Here is a 14835-nt window from a genome sequence, read left to right as displayed (position 1 = left end):
AGACGAGAAAGAAATCTAAGGTTCCATACAATATGTGATTTTATTTGGCTTGTCTATTACATTGAAAGAACATTAAAGATATTATATTATAATATTATAATTAATAAATTTAAATAATGAGGGGAATAAGAAAGCATTACAATAAAAAGACTTACTGTGACGTATACGGGGAGCAAAAGACAATTTATATTACTTTCAGTTACATATTTTCGTTATATCAGAGAGATATCTTATCATAAAATTATAAAGAAAGCTGCCAGAACTTGCCAGGAACCCTTAAAATAAAACATTAAATACATGCACATTTCTCAACACAGGCATAAGGCTAGGCGCACATTGCAACGCAAGCGTTGCACACGGTGTAGGGCAATACAGGGCATATTTCTGTATTCAATAAGTTTACATAGCATATGCATACATATTATTCCTGTCCTGTCCTGTCCTGCTCTGCGACTCAATATACACCTGGCCTAACAGATTATTACGATGCAAATTTATATTTTTATGTTATTTTTTATATTAGTAAAGTAACATATAATATTGGATATATAATTTGTAAAAATAATATCGTATAGATAAAACAACGCGTTCAAACTACAAACGCTAAAGTCTAATGTTTGACTTTTATCTAATTGCGAGTATTGTAACTAATCCTAAATTTATTAACATTATAAAACAATTATTTTTAATTCATAATGTTCATCGATTACAATTTATAAAGGAATCTCTCTTATATTATTAGATAGATTAGATAGATTGAATGTTAATAAAGAGAATCCCTTGTTCATGTTAACACAATGGGATTCGCATTTATAACAATGTGTTAAATTACTGTGTGTTAAGCCTTTATAAACTTTAAGAAAGAATTGTACATAGCTAATCGACGCTTCAAGAGGCAAGGCTAAGGTCTAGAAACTAGTCCGTGATTCATCTCAAACAAACCTGTATATAATTCTTATATAGAGAGAAAGCATCCGCGCACAAGGCTTCTATATATGTATATGCTCACGGATTCTTAGCCGAATAACGTATACAACTCTCTAATTCTCTTTCTTCTTTGATATTATATATTATAATTATAATTTGATTTACAACAGACAACCTCTCTCCAAACAACATAAAAATCAAAGATACCTTTTTAATCATTTTCTGATGATAATATATTTCAATAAGTCAGTATATTCTTCCACGATGTTTTTGTATATTTAAATTTGATTAAACATACTTAAGACTAATTTAATGGTCATTTATCTCTTTGATTCGTGTTTAGGCAATTGTATAGATAGGATTAAGAACTTTTTGTTATTTAAATAGTCGCACGCGATAGAGATAATAATAATATACTATATATGTGTATATATAGCATGCTTTTATTCTTACTCTTTTCCTACTTTCTCGATTCTAAATAAATTTCTTCCAGTCTCTTTACGTTTACGTAATGTACTGATTCTAAAAAGCGCAATGGCACCAGTTTTTATAAATTGTAAAATCGTAAGCATTTACTTAAAGCTATCACTTATGATATAACTGTTCCTCCGTATTATGTATCTTATAAACAAATTAAAACATACAAAAAGATGAAAACATTAACAAAATTATTGTTTCAATGAAAACAATTATTAAATGGATTTGATGGATATATATCATAAAATTGGTCCAATATTAATAATACTAGTAATAAATTTTCGTAACTATTATCGTGTCTTCATATTTACATTACAATAAAAATGCATTTCACAAAAGTTTGCTATCAATGCCAATACCGGTCTAATACAAGTTAAATTTTTATGTTACCTTATGCCCTTATATTTTACACTATGATAATCACGCAACAGCAATTATTTATGTACAATGTTAATCACATGAACACATCCTTAACAAAAAAATGTCGAAAAGATGTTGCGTAACAATATAGTGCTATGATTGATTCAGAATTATTCGCGCAATTATCGCTCAATACGCATAGAACAGATATAAGAAAAGTTTTATCATAAAATTTCTAATAAATACGGTTCATGTATATGTGGAGATATTATATTTACATATCTTTTTATATTTGTGTGTGTGTATGTATATATATATATGTGTATATAATCTTTACGAAAAATTTATTATAAATTTGCGAGATTCTCTTTAAATATATTTTAATATAATTTCCTAAATTTATATTAAAAGCGTATAATTCACAAATCGCATATCAAAAAATCCTGAAATGTGTACATAAAATCTCTTTATACAGTTTTGCTTTCCAATAATTTTCTATACGTTACTCTTCCTTATCGTTATATTCTTTTGTTAGAATTTTCAAATGCTTTCAGAATTGCCAAGTTTTCTGAAAGAATATCTTTCCAGTAAAATATCGTAGTATCGTACAAGTCATTGTCAATTTTAAATAAATTCTTATAACTTGCTCCCAAATAATAGCGTGCATGGTAGAAAAAGTAAGTTATTCTTTCAGAAAACTAATAAATTTTTATCACATATACTATCCACGGTACCAATTATGATTTTTTGTATATGTATATATTTTTTCATGTATAAGGCCAAACATTTAGACTTTTTCGTTACATACCATCGCAAATTTATTTCCCACAGAACAGTTTCTTCGTAGATTACTTGATTCCTGACAGCTAATTGTACATATCGATACGTTCTTTTTCTAATATTCTTCTTTTCCATTCATGCTAGCAGGCACGTGAGTCTGTTGAGTTGCACTTCGAATAACTTCAATCCATCTAAAAATATAAATTTATCATTATATTTCCCTTGTAAGAAACATTTATACATGATGATTAATTTCATAGATGTAACAAAGTTTTTAAAAATTATAAAGATCCTGCGCATATTTACCTTCCAAAAGTGTAATCGCTTTCCGCTCGGAAGAAATACACATGATTTTTGAATTGTAGTTTGAATACGAAATCCTTATTAATCCCATCTTTTTCCGACGGAGTGGACACGGTATATCCCAATAATGGTAAGCTGGCCAATGGGAAGTCATCTTGATGAGACTTGTAGAAGAACAGACAGAAATTGGTGAATACAACCCAAAGCTTTTGCCAGCCGTTGCTATTCTTGAACTTCCGCAACAGAAATCCGCTAAGCTGATTCTGAAATGTGCGTAATGAATGTCGCTGATTAATTTTTACATAGAGCATACAAATTAAATGAACAAAGTATTATTGATTTACTCAGTCCTGATATTACTTAGAACTTTAACATACCTGAAACGCTCGTAGCTGATCGCTGTAACTAATACTCGTGTTGCGATGCCAACAAACGTGGACTGTAGTGTTGCTACGCTGTGACGCCTTTGCACCTCCGCAACTGGTTCGATCTACTTCTAATCCCACACCATCTCCCACTTCGTCAGCCGACCCTAGAACTTTCATGCAAAAAAGGTTTGCATAAAGCCTTCTACTTGCACTCGACTCGAGAATTCATCTTAAATCTTTGCTCAACAATTATTAATACTTACTGCAAGATTTTAAGCTTAAATACGGCATTTTAGCGTCTGACGCATCAGCTTGCACAATAGCCATATTTAAATCTTCTATCCATCTTTCTTTCTCTTCTTCGTTGTTAGCTGCGACTGTTAGTGATCTGCGAAATAATATACATGATGCAAATGCAAGTTTACTAGTATATTAAAGATAATATTGATACAGCTTCTTTTCTTCAAAAAAGCTTTAAGAGATATTCTTCTTTAATAGCCTTTTAATTTAATATCTCTTGCAATATTTTTTCATATTATTATTTCCCTTAATTGCGCAAATGTAATTCGAAGAACTTGTGATACTCACTGATTTCCTTGTCCATCGATAATAAACGCAAAATCCGTTCCAGTCTTATTATCTGCATCGTGAATCTTCATTCCTTTCAGTGGAAGTTGACCGTGCACACGGAAACATTGCGTTGGTTGTTGGGTACGGAATGTATATAATAATACATCTGAGAACTGAGAAAGCATTTGCGGTATTAATTTAGTTGCTGTCGTATTAACTAGGAAATTATGTAAAAGGATATATTAATCAGAAAATAGCATACACCAATAAAAATAAAAATGCTTACCAAGAAAAACATACGTTGTTGGAAACCTTTACGACTGTACTTCTGCAAGCAGCCTTGCCTAATAAATCTCCGTCCTTCTTGCACCAGATTATCGAAACCAGTAATGTCCCTTTGCATTTCGCATAGTTGTACCAGATTCTCCTGCGAAGCAAATTAGAAAAATTTAAATTGAGGCCAACACATGATATTTTATCTCAGATGATTTTTAAATAATTTCTTTTCATTCATTCTGCTTATTAAATTTCTATATATAATAATAATTTTCTCACCGCTTGATTTATAATTGTTAATCCCTCGAGTAATGTCTCGCCGAGTCGATCTCTCGCTGCTAAGCAGTCCTCGAAGTCGGTATGATCTTTCGGATAGTGATCCAACAATCCTAAAAGAGCGATATTTTGAAAAGTTAAGGAAACTATCAAGTGTATTAGAAATATGAATAATATAATAGCCCACTCACTGTCGATAATACTGTTGTAGTGCAACAGTCGTTGCAAAGGTTTCAAAAGGAATGAAGTTAATGGCAGGTAACAGTGTTTCTGCGACTCAAAATCCCGGCAAAGCTGGTCGAAACGTCGCGACGTCCGCATGGAGTACTCCATTTTCTCCAATACCGGAATTAAATTCTCCAGATATTGGTCGTAGAGAGGCAAAATGTTTAAAAGTGTATTATACAAGAAGTCACCAATATTGTGACGGGCGTTACTCTCCCAACGCGCTAATCGTGTCTCCATTTCTTGTAGACACGGTCCATGCACATCAGCCAGTAGCTCGATCAGAGATATTATCGACTCCCCTTCCAATTCCGCTTCTCTGGAAATTTCTTCTCGGAACCACTGCACATAAACGTGATTTGTAACTTTACAATTGATTCTCAAGAATATTTAGGAAATTGATCTTTTCACAACGATTTTCAAACATTTCATTATGCTATAAATCACAGAAACAAATATGAAAATTTATATTTAATCCTTTTTAAGATTTTTAGAAACTTTAAAAACAGTTTTATTCTGAAAACCGTTTCAATTCAACTAACATCGCTTTCTAGTTAGAAAAAATAACAACTATAAAATTTATAGCCTCTCTCGAAATCTATTGTCTTTTAAACTAAGTTTATAACGGAACTAACATGTTTTCTAGTTTTCAAGTGAAACACAAAAGCTTTACTTACCACGTTAATAACATCCAAGTCTTTTTTGTATGTTCGTTCTGTCATGAGAAGCTCCTTGGCAATATAATAGGCTTTATCAGTTGGCCATCTCTGAATAAAAAAGATAATAATTTTGAATTAAAGATACAAAAATAAATAAGAATTAACAGAATAAAATTAAAGCTAATAAAAACTCGCTAAGTGTACGCTTAATTCAGAATCTAATTGCTCTTTATGTTTTTAATTCAATTTATCCGTCATTATATCTAATGACGAAATTATCTAAATCATTTCTTAAACCAATAGATTATAGCAGACGGTATACACAGCGTTTCTTTCGCATTTGTTTTGTTCTCAACTCCGTAGGAAACAAATGTACATAAAACAGCATAGATCGCTAATTTGATCGGCAAACTTACCTTTGTTTTTCGAACTTCGGCTTCCTCCGCCTCTCCATTTCGCGCATTTTTCACTGGGCTGAAATCTGGCGAATTTACGATGCTCGCATTGTTCACCTCGACCCCACCGTTCGTCGTTGCTTTATCAGGTGATTTCTCGGCGGTGTACACAGAATTATTGTTCTCCCGTCGATTAGACACCTCTTGCTTCTCGACTTTGGTATCTGCAAGTAAATCTCAGTTAGGCAACCAGAACAAACAGAGATTCCACACGAGAAAAGGTGAGAAATATAAACCGAAAGGTAAAACGAGTGTCGGTGAAGTATCTGAAGGAACGGTAAGACCTGATATAGGCACGCATGCTATAGTGCACTATCTTCTCGCTTCCTTTATTATCAATCTTTCCGAAACAAAATGTTGATGACTGATCTATGTATAACAATAGCTATAAGAGAAACGTGGTGGATGAATCGATGTTATATATAAGTATCTATAATGATAAATAAAGATCATACTACTTGAAAATTGACATGCACGAGACAGTTATTCTCAATCTAGTAACAGACATGAAATTTACAGCAGAAACATAACTATATCCCTGTGTTTTGATCAACAACAATTAAGCTTGTTAATATCTTTGTCGTATTTAAAATGTGAAAGATTTCCTTATATTGCAATGATTAATTCGATATTAACGAAAGGAAAGCATAAGTGCAAACATTACATTATGCATTTTGTACTAAAATAAAGGCATATGATATTTTGCGACTAAGAAATTTGAAAAATTTTGACAAAATTGTGTGCAGAGTTTTCAATTAAAAGATTAAAAAATTAGCTCTTTTTTGACGGAGCCGATGACACTAGGACGATGATGCTAGTAAAGTGCAAATGCAAATCAAAGCCAATCTTATTTTCACAAAAATTCATGCCTAAGCGCGTTCATAACTTATATTGTGCTCTAAGTATAGGAAGCAAGTTAACGGCAGAAAATGAGAAACCAGAGAAAATGGATGTACCAAGAATCTCCACATAATATTCTATACTTCATTGACATAAGGGTACAAATCACATGCGTAAATAACAGCGTCGTAATCGTGTATGGATAATGAAAATTAAACAGCGAGTCTCTGGATAACCGGACTCGCCAATGTACAAAAATGTACAACGTAACAAGAAGACAAAATGAGATGTGTATCACATAACTAGAAATATAAGCTATTGTCTGTCTATATCTACATCAACTAATCACATAAAGATTATTTGATATGAGTAGGGGCTAACAACGCATTTGCATGGAATGGAAATGGAAATCTGGAATCTTAATATTCTATTTTTTATACTTATGCTTGTCATTACAGTACAGCGAGTAATTAGTCGTATTATCGAAATACTATGATAAGATGCATACAATCTCAAGAATATCAGTCTTAATTCTGAGATACAAATTTACGACGTTTTATTGTGCATTTATTTACGATATTTGGAAACAAAATACAATACTATTCTTAATATTAAAAACATTCTCTATTATAATTATTAAATCATGCACAGACAATGTCTGAAGATGTTTTAAGAGACTACACAAAGATTTGATGACATTTAAAATATGGTACATGTAAAAAAATAATCTATTTCGTCAATGCAAATGCGAGAGCAAGCCCAGACTCGACCGTAAGCGGGAATTGGTGCTACTTCAGCGGGCGAAATAACGACGAAGAGAAAAAATCGCAATATTGACAATCAAGACAGGCATTGTAAGGGATTACTCACACATGATATTGTCATCCGGTCGAGCGACGAATCCGGCATTGCGATAAAGAGATACGGTATAAAGAACGAAAGAAAACGAAGAAGAGAAGAAGGAACGTCGCATCGCACACGAGAGAAAAACGAGAGGAAAATATTCGTTCAATCCGGGCAAATCAACGAACGAAACAGGGAGAACAACGTGGACCGCGCATAATCGGGGCCCAAACTTAAAAAGTCAGTCCAACTGTCGCCGTGAAACGGGCAACTCATAAGAAACTGGGAGAGAAACGTTGAAAAGAAACGAGGAAGAACGCAGACTTGTTTAGAAAGCAAACAACGAAATTACTAACGCAGATCCGATATGACTTTGTATATAATTTATTGTTATCATATATAATTAATGTATCAATAATCAATGTACAATAGATTCCCTACGCTTGGAATACCGCTCTCGTCCTTCGGACGCTGGTAATTCCCCCATGTCCTTCCACCATGTCCTTCTACCTCAAATAAACCGTTCGAACACGATCGATCGTCGATGATCGACGAGAGGACGTGCTTCAATCGGGGGAATCACCGCGTAGAACAGATATATTTTATATATATATATTTTTTATTTATTTATTTTTATTTATTTATTTATTTATATATATATATAGCGTTAACAAGTACGGTATATCGATAAACGATCAAAAAGTATTACACAAATTACAAACGGGTGGGGAGGGGAGCGTTACGCCGACACGACAGACACTCGACTGCTATGGTGTATTCTGCTTTAATTATCTTGTCCATCGCCACTTGTCCGACCGTTTAATCGAATCCTAATTATACGCAATTATATGTATGCATGCATACGCGTATACAGGATGTCCCACCACTATCGATTACCCCCTCAGTTCTAGACGCAAGAGGGTAAACGGAAGGGAGAAGACAGCTGAAGATTGTTTTAACGTCTTCGCTATTTGTGCAAATATTTCAGACGTATATTAATAAAAAATAAAAATTTAAAAATTTATATGCTCTATGAGATATAAAGAACTCTCAAAGGAAAAAATTCAGTGAGGAAAGGGAGAAAAAAAGCCCTTTTTCTTAATGAATTCCAAACTGACTTTATCCTGATATTATATGAGGAATGTTACTTGGAGGAATTTTACTTGGAGATTTTAATCGTCAGACTATTCGAAAATAAAAAGAATGTTACAAATATTACCAAGTAAATGGTTATCTGTTTGAGCTGTCTCGAAAACTTTGTGGCTGCAAAAACAGCCGGTGATGGGGCATTCTGTATACAAGCGTCATATATCAAACGTTCAGAAATTGAAGCAAGTCAGTTGACACGCGAGTAACGTCGTCTTTGCAGACCGGAAACGGAAGATGAGCGAGCTCGAAGTTACGTTGAGACAATAACGTGCGATAACCGTCAGATCAATGATTTCCTCGAGAACTCTTTTATTGCTAGCCTGGCAAGCCATTGGAAGAGACGAAGTATATTTATTTAAAAGTCAAGAACAATATAATTAGTCAAATGCAAATTGGAAGACAAACAATAGTTTCAATGAGAACACTACGCGACATAAATTAACACTTCCCGATCTTATTGGGACGTCTCGTAGAAATATTATCATTAAAATCGACAGTCTTGTAAAAATGTTTGACACGGGGAGTTTAAGATATAGGAACAACACAACGCTCACGTTTTAATTTGCGATATAGAAACAATGGCTTATTAGATGTTAAGTTTTGTCCTTAATAAAGTTTAAAGCCGTACCACATGGACACTATAGTGACAAATATTCTCCACAAATATCCGAATCAGAGTAGAAAGAGTTCTATAAGAGCAGTTACTGGGAATAGAGCTTATTCTAAATAAATTATTATAAATATCGTTTTTATAAAACTACACGATTAGCCAAATTTATCTCAAAATATGTGAAATGGACCACATCGATGCGTGTGAACTAGAAAATTAAGTGCATTTGTATTCATGCATCAGTAGGTAAAAACTTAAAGTTACTTCACTCTGGTTATAATCGATTCACTTATAAAATATTTGGCACAATTTTTCGTTAAAAATTTTGTTGTGCCTGTATACATCTTTAACATATTGCTTTTATAAGAATAAAGAATTTAAACGATTTAAAATAGCATCCTGAATTGCTATAAAATACAAAATTCAATATTCTATGTGAACAATGGGAATGTTATTGAAAGCACATGTTCGATTCATGCGATTTATCGAGTTGTATCGACACTTTTGCATTGTAACATGCTTGTTGAAATTATAAACTTAAATCAATGTAAAAAAATGCGCAGTTTCTCAGTCATCTATACATTACATGATGTTTGTTATAAATAACCAGATTAATTAAATAAAATTCATCTCCTTTTTTTTTTGTACAAACATTGTGCAAATTTGAAAAACTGTACTAACTTTGAGTAATGTTATTCAGGTGGTAACAAAATTATTATTTCAAGTTTTCGTCAAGGATTTCTCAAGTGTTCATATTCTTGCAATCTATAATAATCCCGAAATGTCTATAATAGGATTAAAATTCCAAGTTTCAGTGCAACTGAACTTTACACAATACTTTCTAAAAACATTTTCGAGACGAACGCGAAAAATTATGTTATGTCAAATTTAACTCTTTCAAAGTTCGATATTGTCCATTTTTAAGAACCAAGTTCTACCATTTATTGCATTGATTCTTTCAACCAAAATGAAATTTGACCAAATACAAATCATTAAACTCCTCTATCGCAGAATTTTTCCCAATACTAATAATCTTTGAAACTAAAGGTTAAATTTATATAAAAAATGCAAAAATACGCATTTCCCATAACAAGATTGCGCTACTTTGTTTACGTATTATTATTAAAAGAATTTCTAAAAGCGGTAAAGTGTCCATAATAAAGCCCGATTTATTGTTTTTGCCTGGATCTTTGTGTAAAGCCAACATGATGCAATAGAAAAAGGTTAACTATTTATAAAATATTCCGCTGCAAGTTTCTCTGTGATTGACTAATCAATACACAACAGTCGTGCGGCCTGTCACGCTTGGGTTATATTTATATATTGATCCCCTGAACCACTATCGAGATACGATGCTGTGAAGCAGGAAAAAGATGATTCCTTAAAATTTATAGTAAAAACGAAGAGAGAACTTATGAGTGATATCCGTTAATTACAAACTTCTATCACTCGCATCAGCCATCAAACATTACTGCTGAATTTTTGAACATTTATATAACAAATAATATTTATGACAATTTCAACTATCAGGGAATTCTCACAAGAGAGGAGAACATACGCTCAGATAGTGGGAAAGATTTTAATCATTGTTGCGCATCTCGATAGAAAATTCGCAGTGTGCTCATCAAGAACGATCTTCCGAGATTTTGTTAAAAATACAACACGCTGAAAACTTTTTATTGTAATGCAGAACATTTGTATTATACGTCTCAGGATTCAAGTGTATCCTCTCATCTCACTGTAGCGAAAGCTGGAACAAACTTCTCGAACAAAACGAGGATGATGTAAAATCGAGGATGATTTTTCATTTTTATACACAAATAATATAGAGATACTTGTGTAATAAAGATTGTACAGTTAAATGAGCGTGTGGCGTGAGATCGAGAATGGACTTTACACAATTGATCAGGGACCAGACGAGACACTATGTGGCAGGTGGCAAAATACGTTCGTGATTCGTGACAGGGGCGCTACGTAATGGTTCCACAGAGGTTCCTAGATAGTTAATAATTGACGTAGATGTGTACGTGTTGCATATGTATGTATATATAGACGTGTTTTTTCATGTATGTGTAACAATGTAAGTGACTAAGATGCGGGAACGTTTAGTACCACGCTGCAACTAGAGATGTGAGTTTGACGATCGCGTTTAGCTTTGTTTTCTGCACTCGTTCTAGCGTATCAGCGTGAAATCGCAAGGTATTGACATGAGATTCACAGGAGTTCTACGGAGATTTTTCCTACTATATTATTTCGGTTTATCGTATCTTAACGTAAGGCAGTGTAGAATGGTCAAGTGTTCAATTTGGTATACAGAGAGACACCACAGCTAATTTGCATTAGTTATCTGCCTGATTTCTGACGAAATCGTGCCTTCTCACTTCTCAAGACATTCTAACACACTATTTCGAAAGACATTTCATGTTTCTTTCGATCTTCACAAAGTTACTTGTCATGAATATCTGGCGCATCATCAATGCGCCATTTCGCGATCGTTCGATTAAAGATACTTCGTTCAGGAACAAAATTCACATCTCTACGCACGCTCTAGACAGGGAGGCAGGATTGAACAGTAGACTACATATATATATATATATATATATATAGACTAGTAAACGTGGAGTAATATAACTATAACGCAAAAATGAAGGGGTATCGAGAGATTATTGATGGATTGCTCGAAATTACAACAGCTAAATGCTGGAAAGTAAGCATGATTCTTCAATTACAAGTTTAGCTAATGTTGACGCGTATATATACAATCGGAAATATGTATAAATTGATACAGTCATATGTGCATGTTTAGTTAATGAAGCGTTGAAAAAGTTATGGGATCACTTTGAGACGCCCTGGAAAATCTAATTGCAACAATTTAGGGATGCAGTGCAAGTGTATTGAGAATGTGAACATCATGGACTTTGTGCATACACAAAAGTTCGATTGGTACAATATTCAAATTTTGGACAGATCATCTCTTTGAAATCATAAACGATATGACAAGAACATTTTTAGAATATTATGGTATGATTAAAACAGGAGTTGAGTGCATCTAAGATCTAAAAACAGGGAAAATATGTCACTACGAAGCAGAATTGATGAAGCGAAGAAACATGCTAACAAAGAGAAAAACCGTCAACATAAAATGATTCAACGAAAACTGAATCGTGAGAGACGAAACCTCGTTTTATGCGAGCTAAGTAAAATGCCTATCTTCAAAACTTCTTGAAACAATATGATATAGAAAAAGGGCGGAATTTCGAAAACCTCTTTTAAGATATCTTTATAAACATCAGTAATGGATATCACATGAAATCTTTGAGATTATATAATGATTTTCTTGTGTTTTACTATTGTAATATTTTGATAATATAAGGTGCTCATTATTTTTCTCATTTCAATGATCTAGAGCTATATACTAGCCAAACTCACATTTTTCTTATTTCAATGTAAAAGATTGTGAGACGAGCAGTAAACTCATTTATCTCCATCAATAATAATCGACGATTTTATTAAATTACCAACATCTAGTCTCATAGTACTGATCATCTGACGAATTTATCTATCACTTCAATCAATCAACTTATAATCAACTTAAAGCAAAATTAAAGCTGCCTGTGCAGGTATCGCTTAATCTCAGTCTTTTTGCATTTTCATTTATAGCATTCACAAATTTAAAGTAAAAGTTAATTTTTGATGACATACATCATTTGAATACGAGACGTAGATCTCCCATTTCAAGATAATTTTCAGATTAAATGTTCCCTAACAGCAAATTCTTTTTACAGATATCACTGTAATACCAAAATACAATGCTCGTAGCTTCCTACCTCCTGCCCAAAGATCGCAACCTCATAAAAGTGCTGCATAAAAATCAAACGATCGCAAACATAATGTTCGGCGAAGATCGAAGAATCGAAGAGGGTGAGAAAGAGCGCGGAGAACAGGCGCCAATACGCTCGAGCTTCCGTTCTCGTGCTCTTTCTCAATGATTCGTTTACAATCCTCTGTTTGCATGGGACGCGCGTTTTTATCTGCGTGAACCTTACTGACGTGTAGCGTGGTACTTTCTTAGCCTGATCAAAATGCGGTATATGGCTTCCCGCTCAACGTGGATACAGCGGTAAGAATCGATTGGTCAGGGTGCGTGGTGTTGCGTGAACCATTACGTTACGCACCTGGTTCACACGGTATGCCATGTGCCAGGCCGGTGAGTTCACGTATCCGTTTGTGTAGGTCCAGCGGTTGTAATCACCACCTGTCGAAAAGCATACGTAGAGTATACCGGGTATGCATGCGCTCTTCTGTTGTGCAAAAGCCTGTCACTCAGCTGATGTGATTTAGGGGACCTATACACTTCAGCTTCGAAATGAGCCGCTAATCCGGCGCTTCCTTTTCCTCTGTGAATGGATCTATTACGCGTCTCTGAAGGTACTCCCACGTATTTTGCCACATCATCAGAGAAGGGACAAGGAAGTTTGGATTCATCTACTTGAAGAACAAATTGAAAGATCCGGTTTCATCGATTACCGATACCGCATTCCCTACGATCCAAATTCTCCAGAGAAGACTAAATTTAAGAAATGCATTAATCACAGCGTATGTTAAAAAAAATGAAGATACATTACTGTATCTTTAATTATTTTCAACTTAAGAATTATAGATAATCTCTTAAACAAAGGTAACTTGATCAATTCCAAGTTGAAAGAATCCGTAGACAAAGAATTGTGCAATAAACGTCTGAGACATTTTATATTGAAAACATCGTTGTATCTTTTCCTAAATCAATCGACAAATATAACTGTCTGAAGTACTTAAAAAGAATTTCAATTTTTAAGCCAAAATATACTTTCGATAACTCCTCGTTGAACTTGACAGCACTTAATTTTCAAATATATTAATACAATAAATAATAGAATGCCTCAGATGTAACGTGTCATTTTTTATCCACAGATTCGAGTCTTCAATATATAATTCTTTATATAATTCTAACGGATACATTGAATGACACATAAAAATATTCGCATCGATATTCGTTGCTCTGAGATCCTTTCATGCACAATTGTCTCGTTCCTATATACAGTTTGCGCACTATTTCGGACATAACAGATCCGAATACGCGTATGCATAGTGGAACTAGTGCGTAGAGGGATTTGCGATGAACGGAAGTGTATGATGTGCAACAATGGATATATTTTGCGCCGTCGTGTACATTCGAGAATTTCGAGCACGTCAATCACGAACGTGTGAACGCGCGTGCGATCGATGCTGCACGCATTGTGTACAATTGCCACGATCTGCATATGAGGGACGACATGACGATGTTACAAGAAAAAAAAAAAGAAAGAAACAGACTGAAATAACAGATCAGTAACATGTACTTGCGCACAGACACAGAGATAATTGGGAGATACAAGTGCGTGAAATACAAGAGACGCGTGCGTGCGTGTATGTATGTGCGATATTACGATGATAGGGCCGAGTCTGATGATGCATAAATGCAAGAACCAAGAGATGGGAGGACGTACCAATATCAAGAGTCACAGCGAATTCGAGTGCATTTATTGCGAACGTTAGATACGATCATACTATCAAAGGTCACGAGGATCGCGAGCGGCACGTATTTCGCATGTTCTCAATTTGGACAGCAAACTGAAGTGATGGAATACTGATCGATGCTTGTATCGTGTCACTTTGATGACGTAATGAATTCCTGCCAT

The 14835-nt window shown here is 34.0% G+C and overlaps 1 protein-coding gene across 4 annotated transcripts in view; it reads right to left on the bottom strand.

The window, feature by feature from the left end:
- Positions 1-2307: 2307 nt before the first annotated feature.
- LOC105277537 (FERM, ARHGEF and pleckstrin domain-containing protein 1-like) overlaps positions 2308-14835 on the bottom strand; it is a 32644-nt gene continuing 20116 nt past the window's right edge. Inside the window, exons 12-21 of one of the 4 annotated variants that reach the window (XM_026971204.1) lie at positions 5638-5840; positions 5240-5329; positions 4529-4904; positions 4341-4450; positions 4072-4212; positions 3804-3958; positions 3479-3603; positions 3225-3385; positions 2851-3110; positions 2308-2735 (exon numbers count right to left, since the gene is read on the bottom strand). In XM_026971204.1, coding sequence (XP_026827005.1) covers positions 2660-2735; positions 2851-3110; positions 3225-3385; positions 3479-3603; positions 3804-3958; positions 4072-4212; positions 4341-4450; positions 4529-4904; positions 5240-5329; positions 5638-5840 — 1697 coding nt within the window. In that variant the 3' untranslated portion in view covers positions 2308-2659. Of the gene's footprint in view, positions 2736-2850; positions 3111-3224; positions 3386-3478; positions 3604-3803; positions 3959-4071; positions 4213-4340; positions 4451-4528; positions 4905-5239; positions 5330-5637; positions 5841-7727; positions 13374-14835 lie in introns of those variants that run through there. The other 3 variants (XM_026971206.1, XM_026971205.1, XM_026971207.1) reach the window with 3 other exon arrangements.

Source organism: Ooceraea biroi, chromosome 7, assembly GCF_003672135.1.
Source record: "Ooceraea biroi isolate clonal line C1 chromosome 7, Obir_v5.4, whole genome shotgun sequence".
Lineage (NCBI taxonomy): Eukaryota > Metazoa > Arthropoda > Insecta > Hymenoptera > Formicidae > Ooceraea > Ooceraea biroi.
The sequence above is the reverse complement of the archived record's forward strand: the minus strand, read 5'-3'. Positions and strand labels throughout refer to the sequence as shown.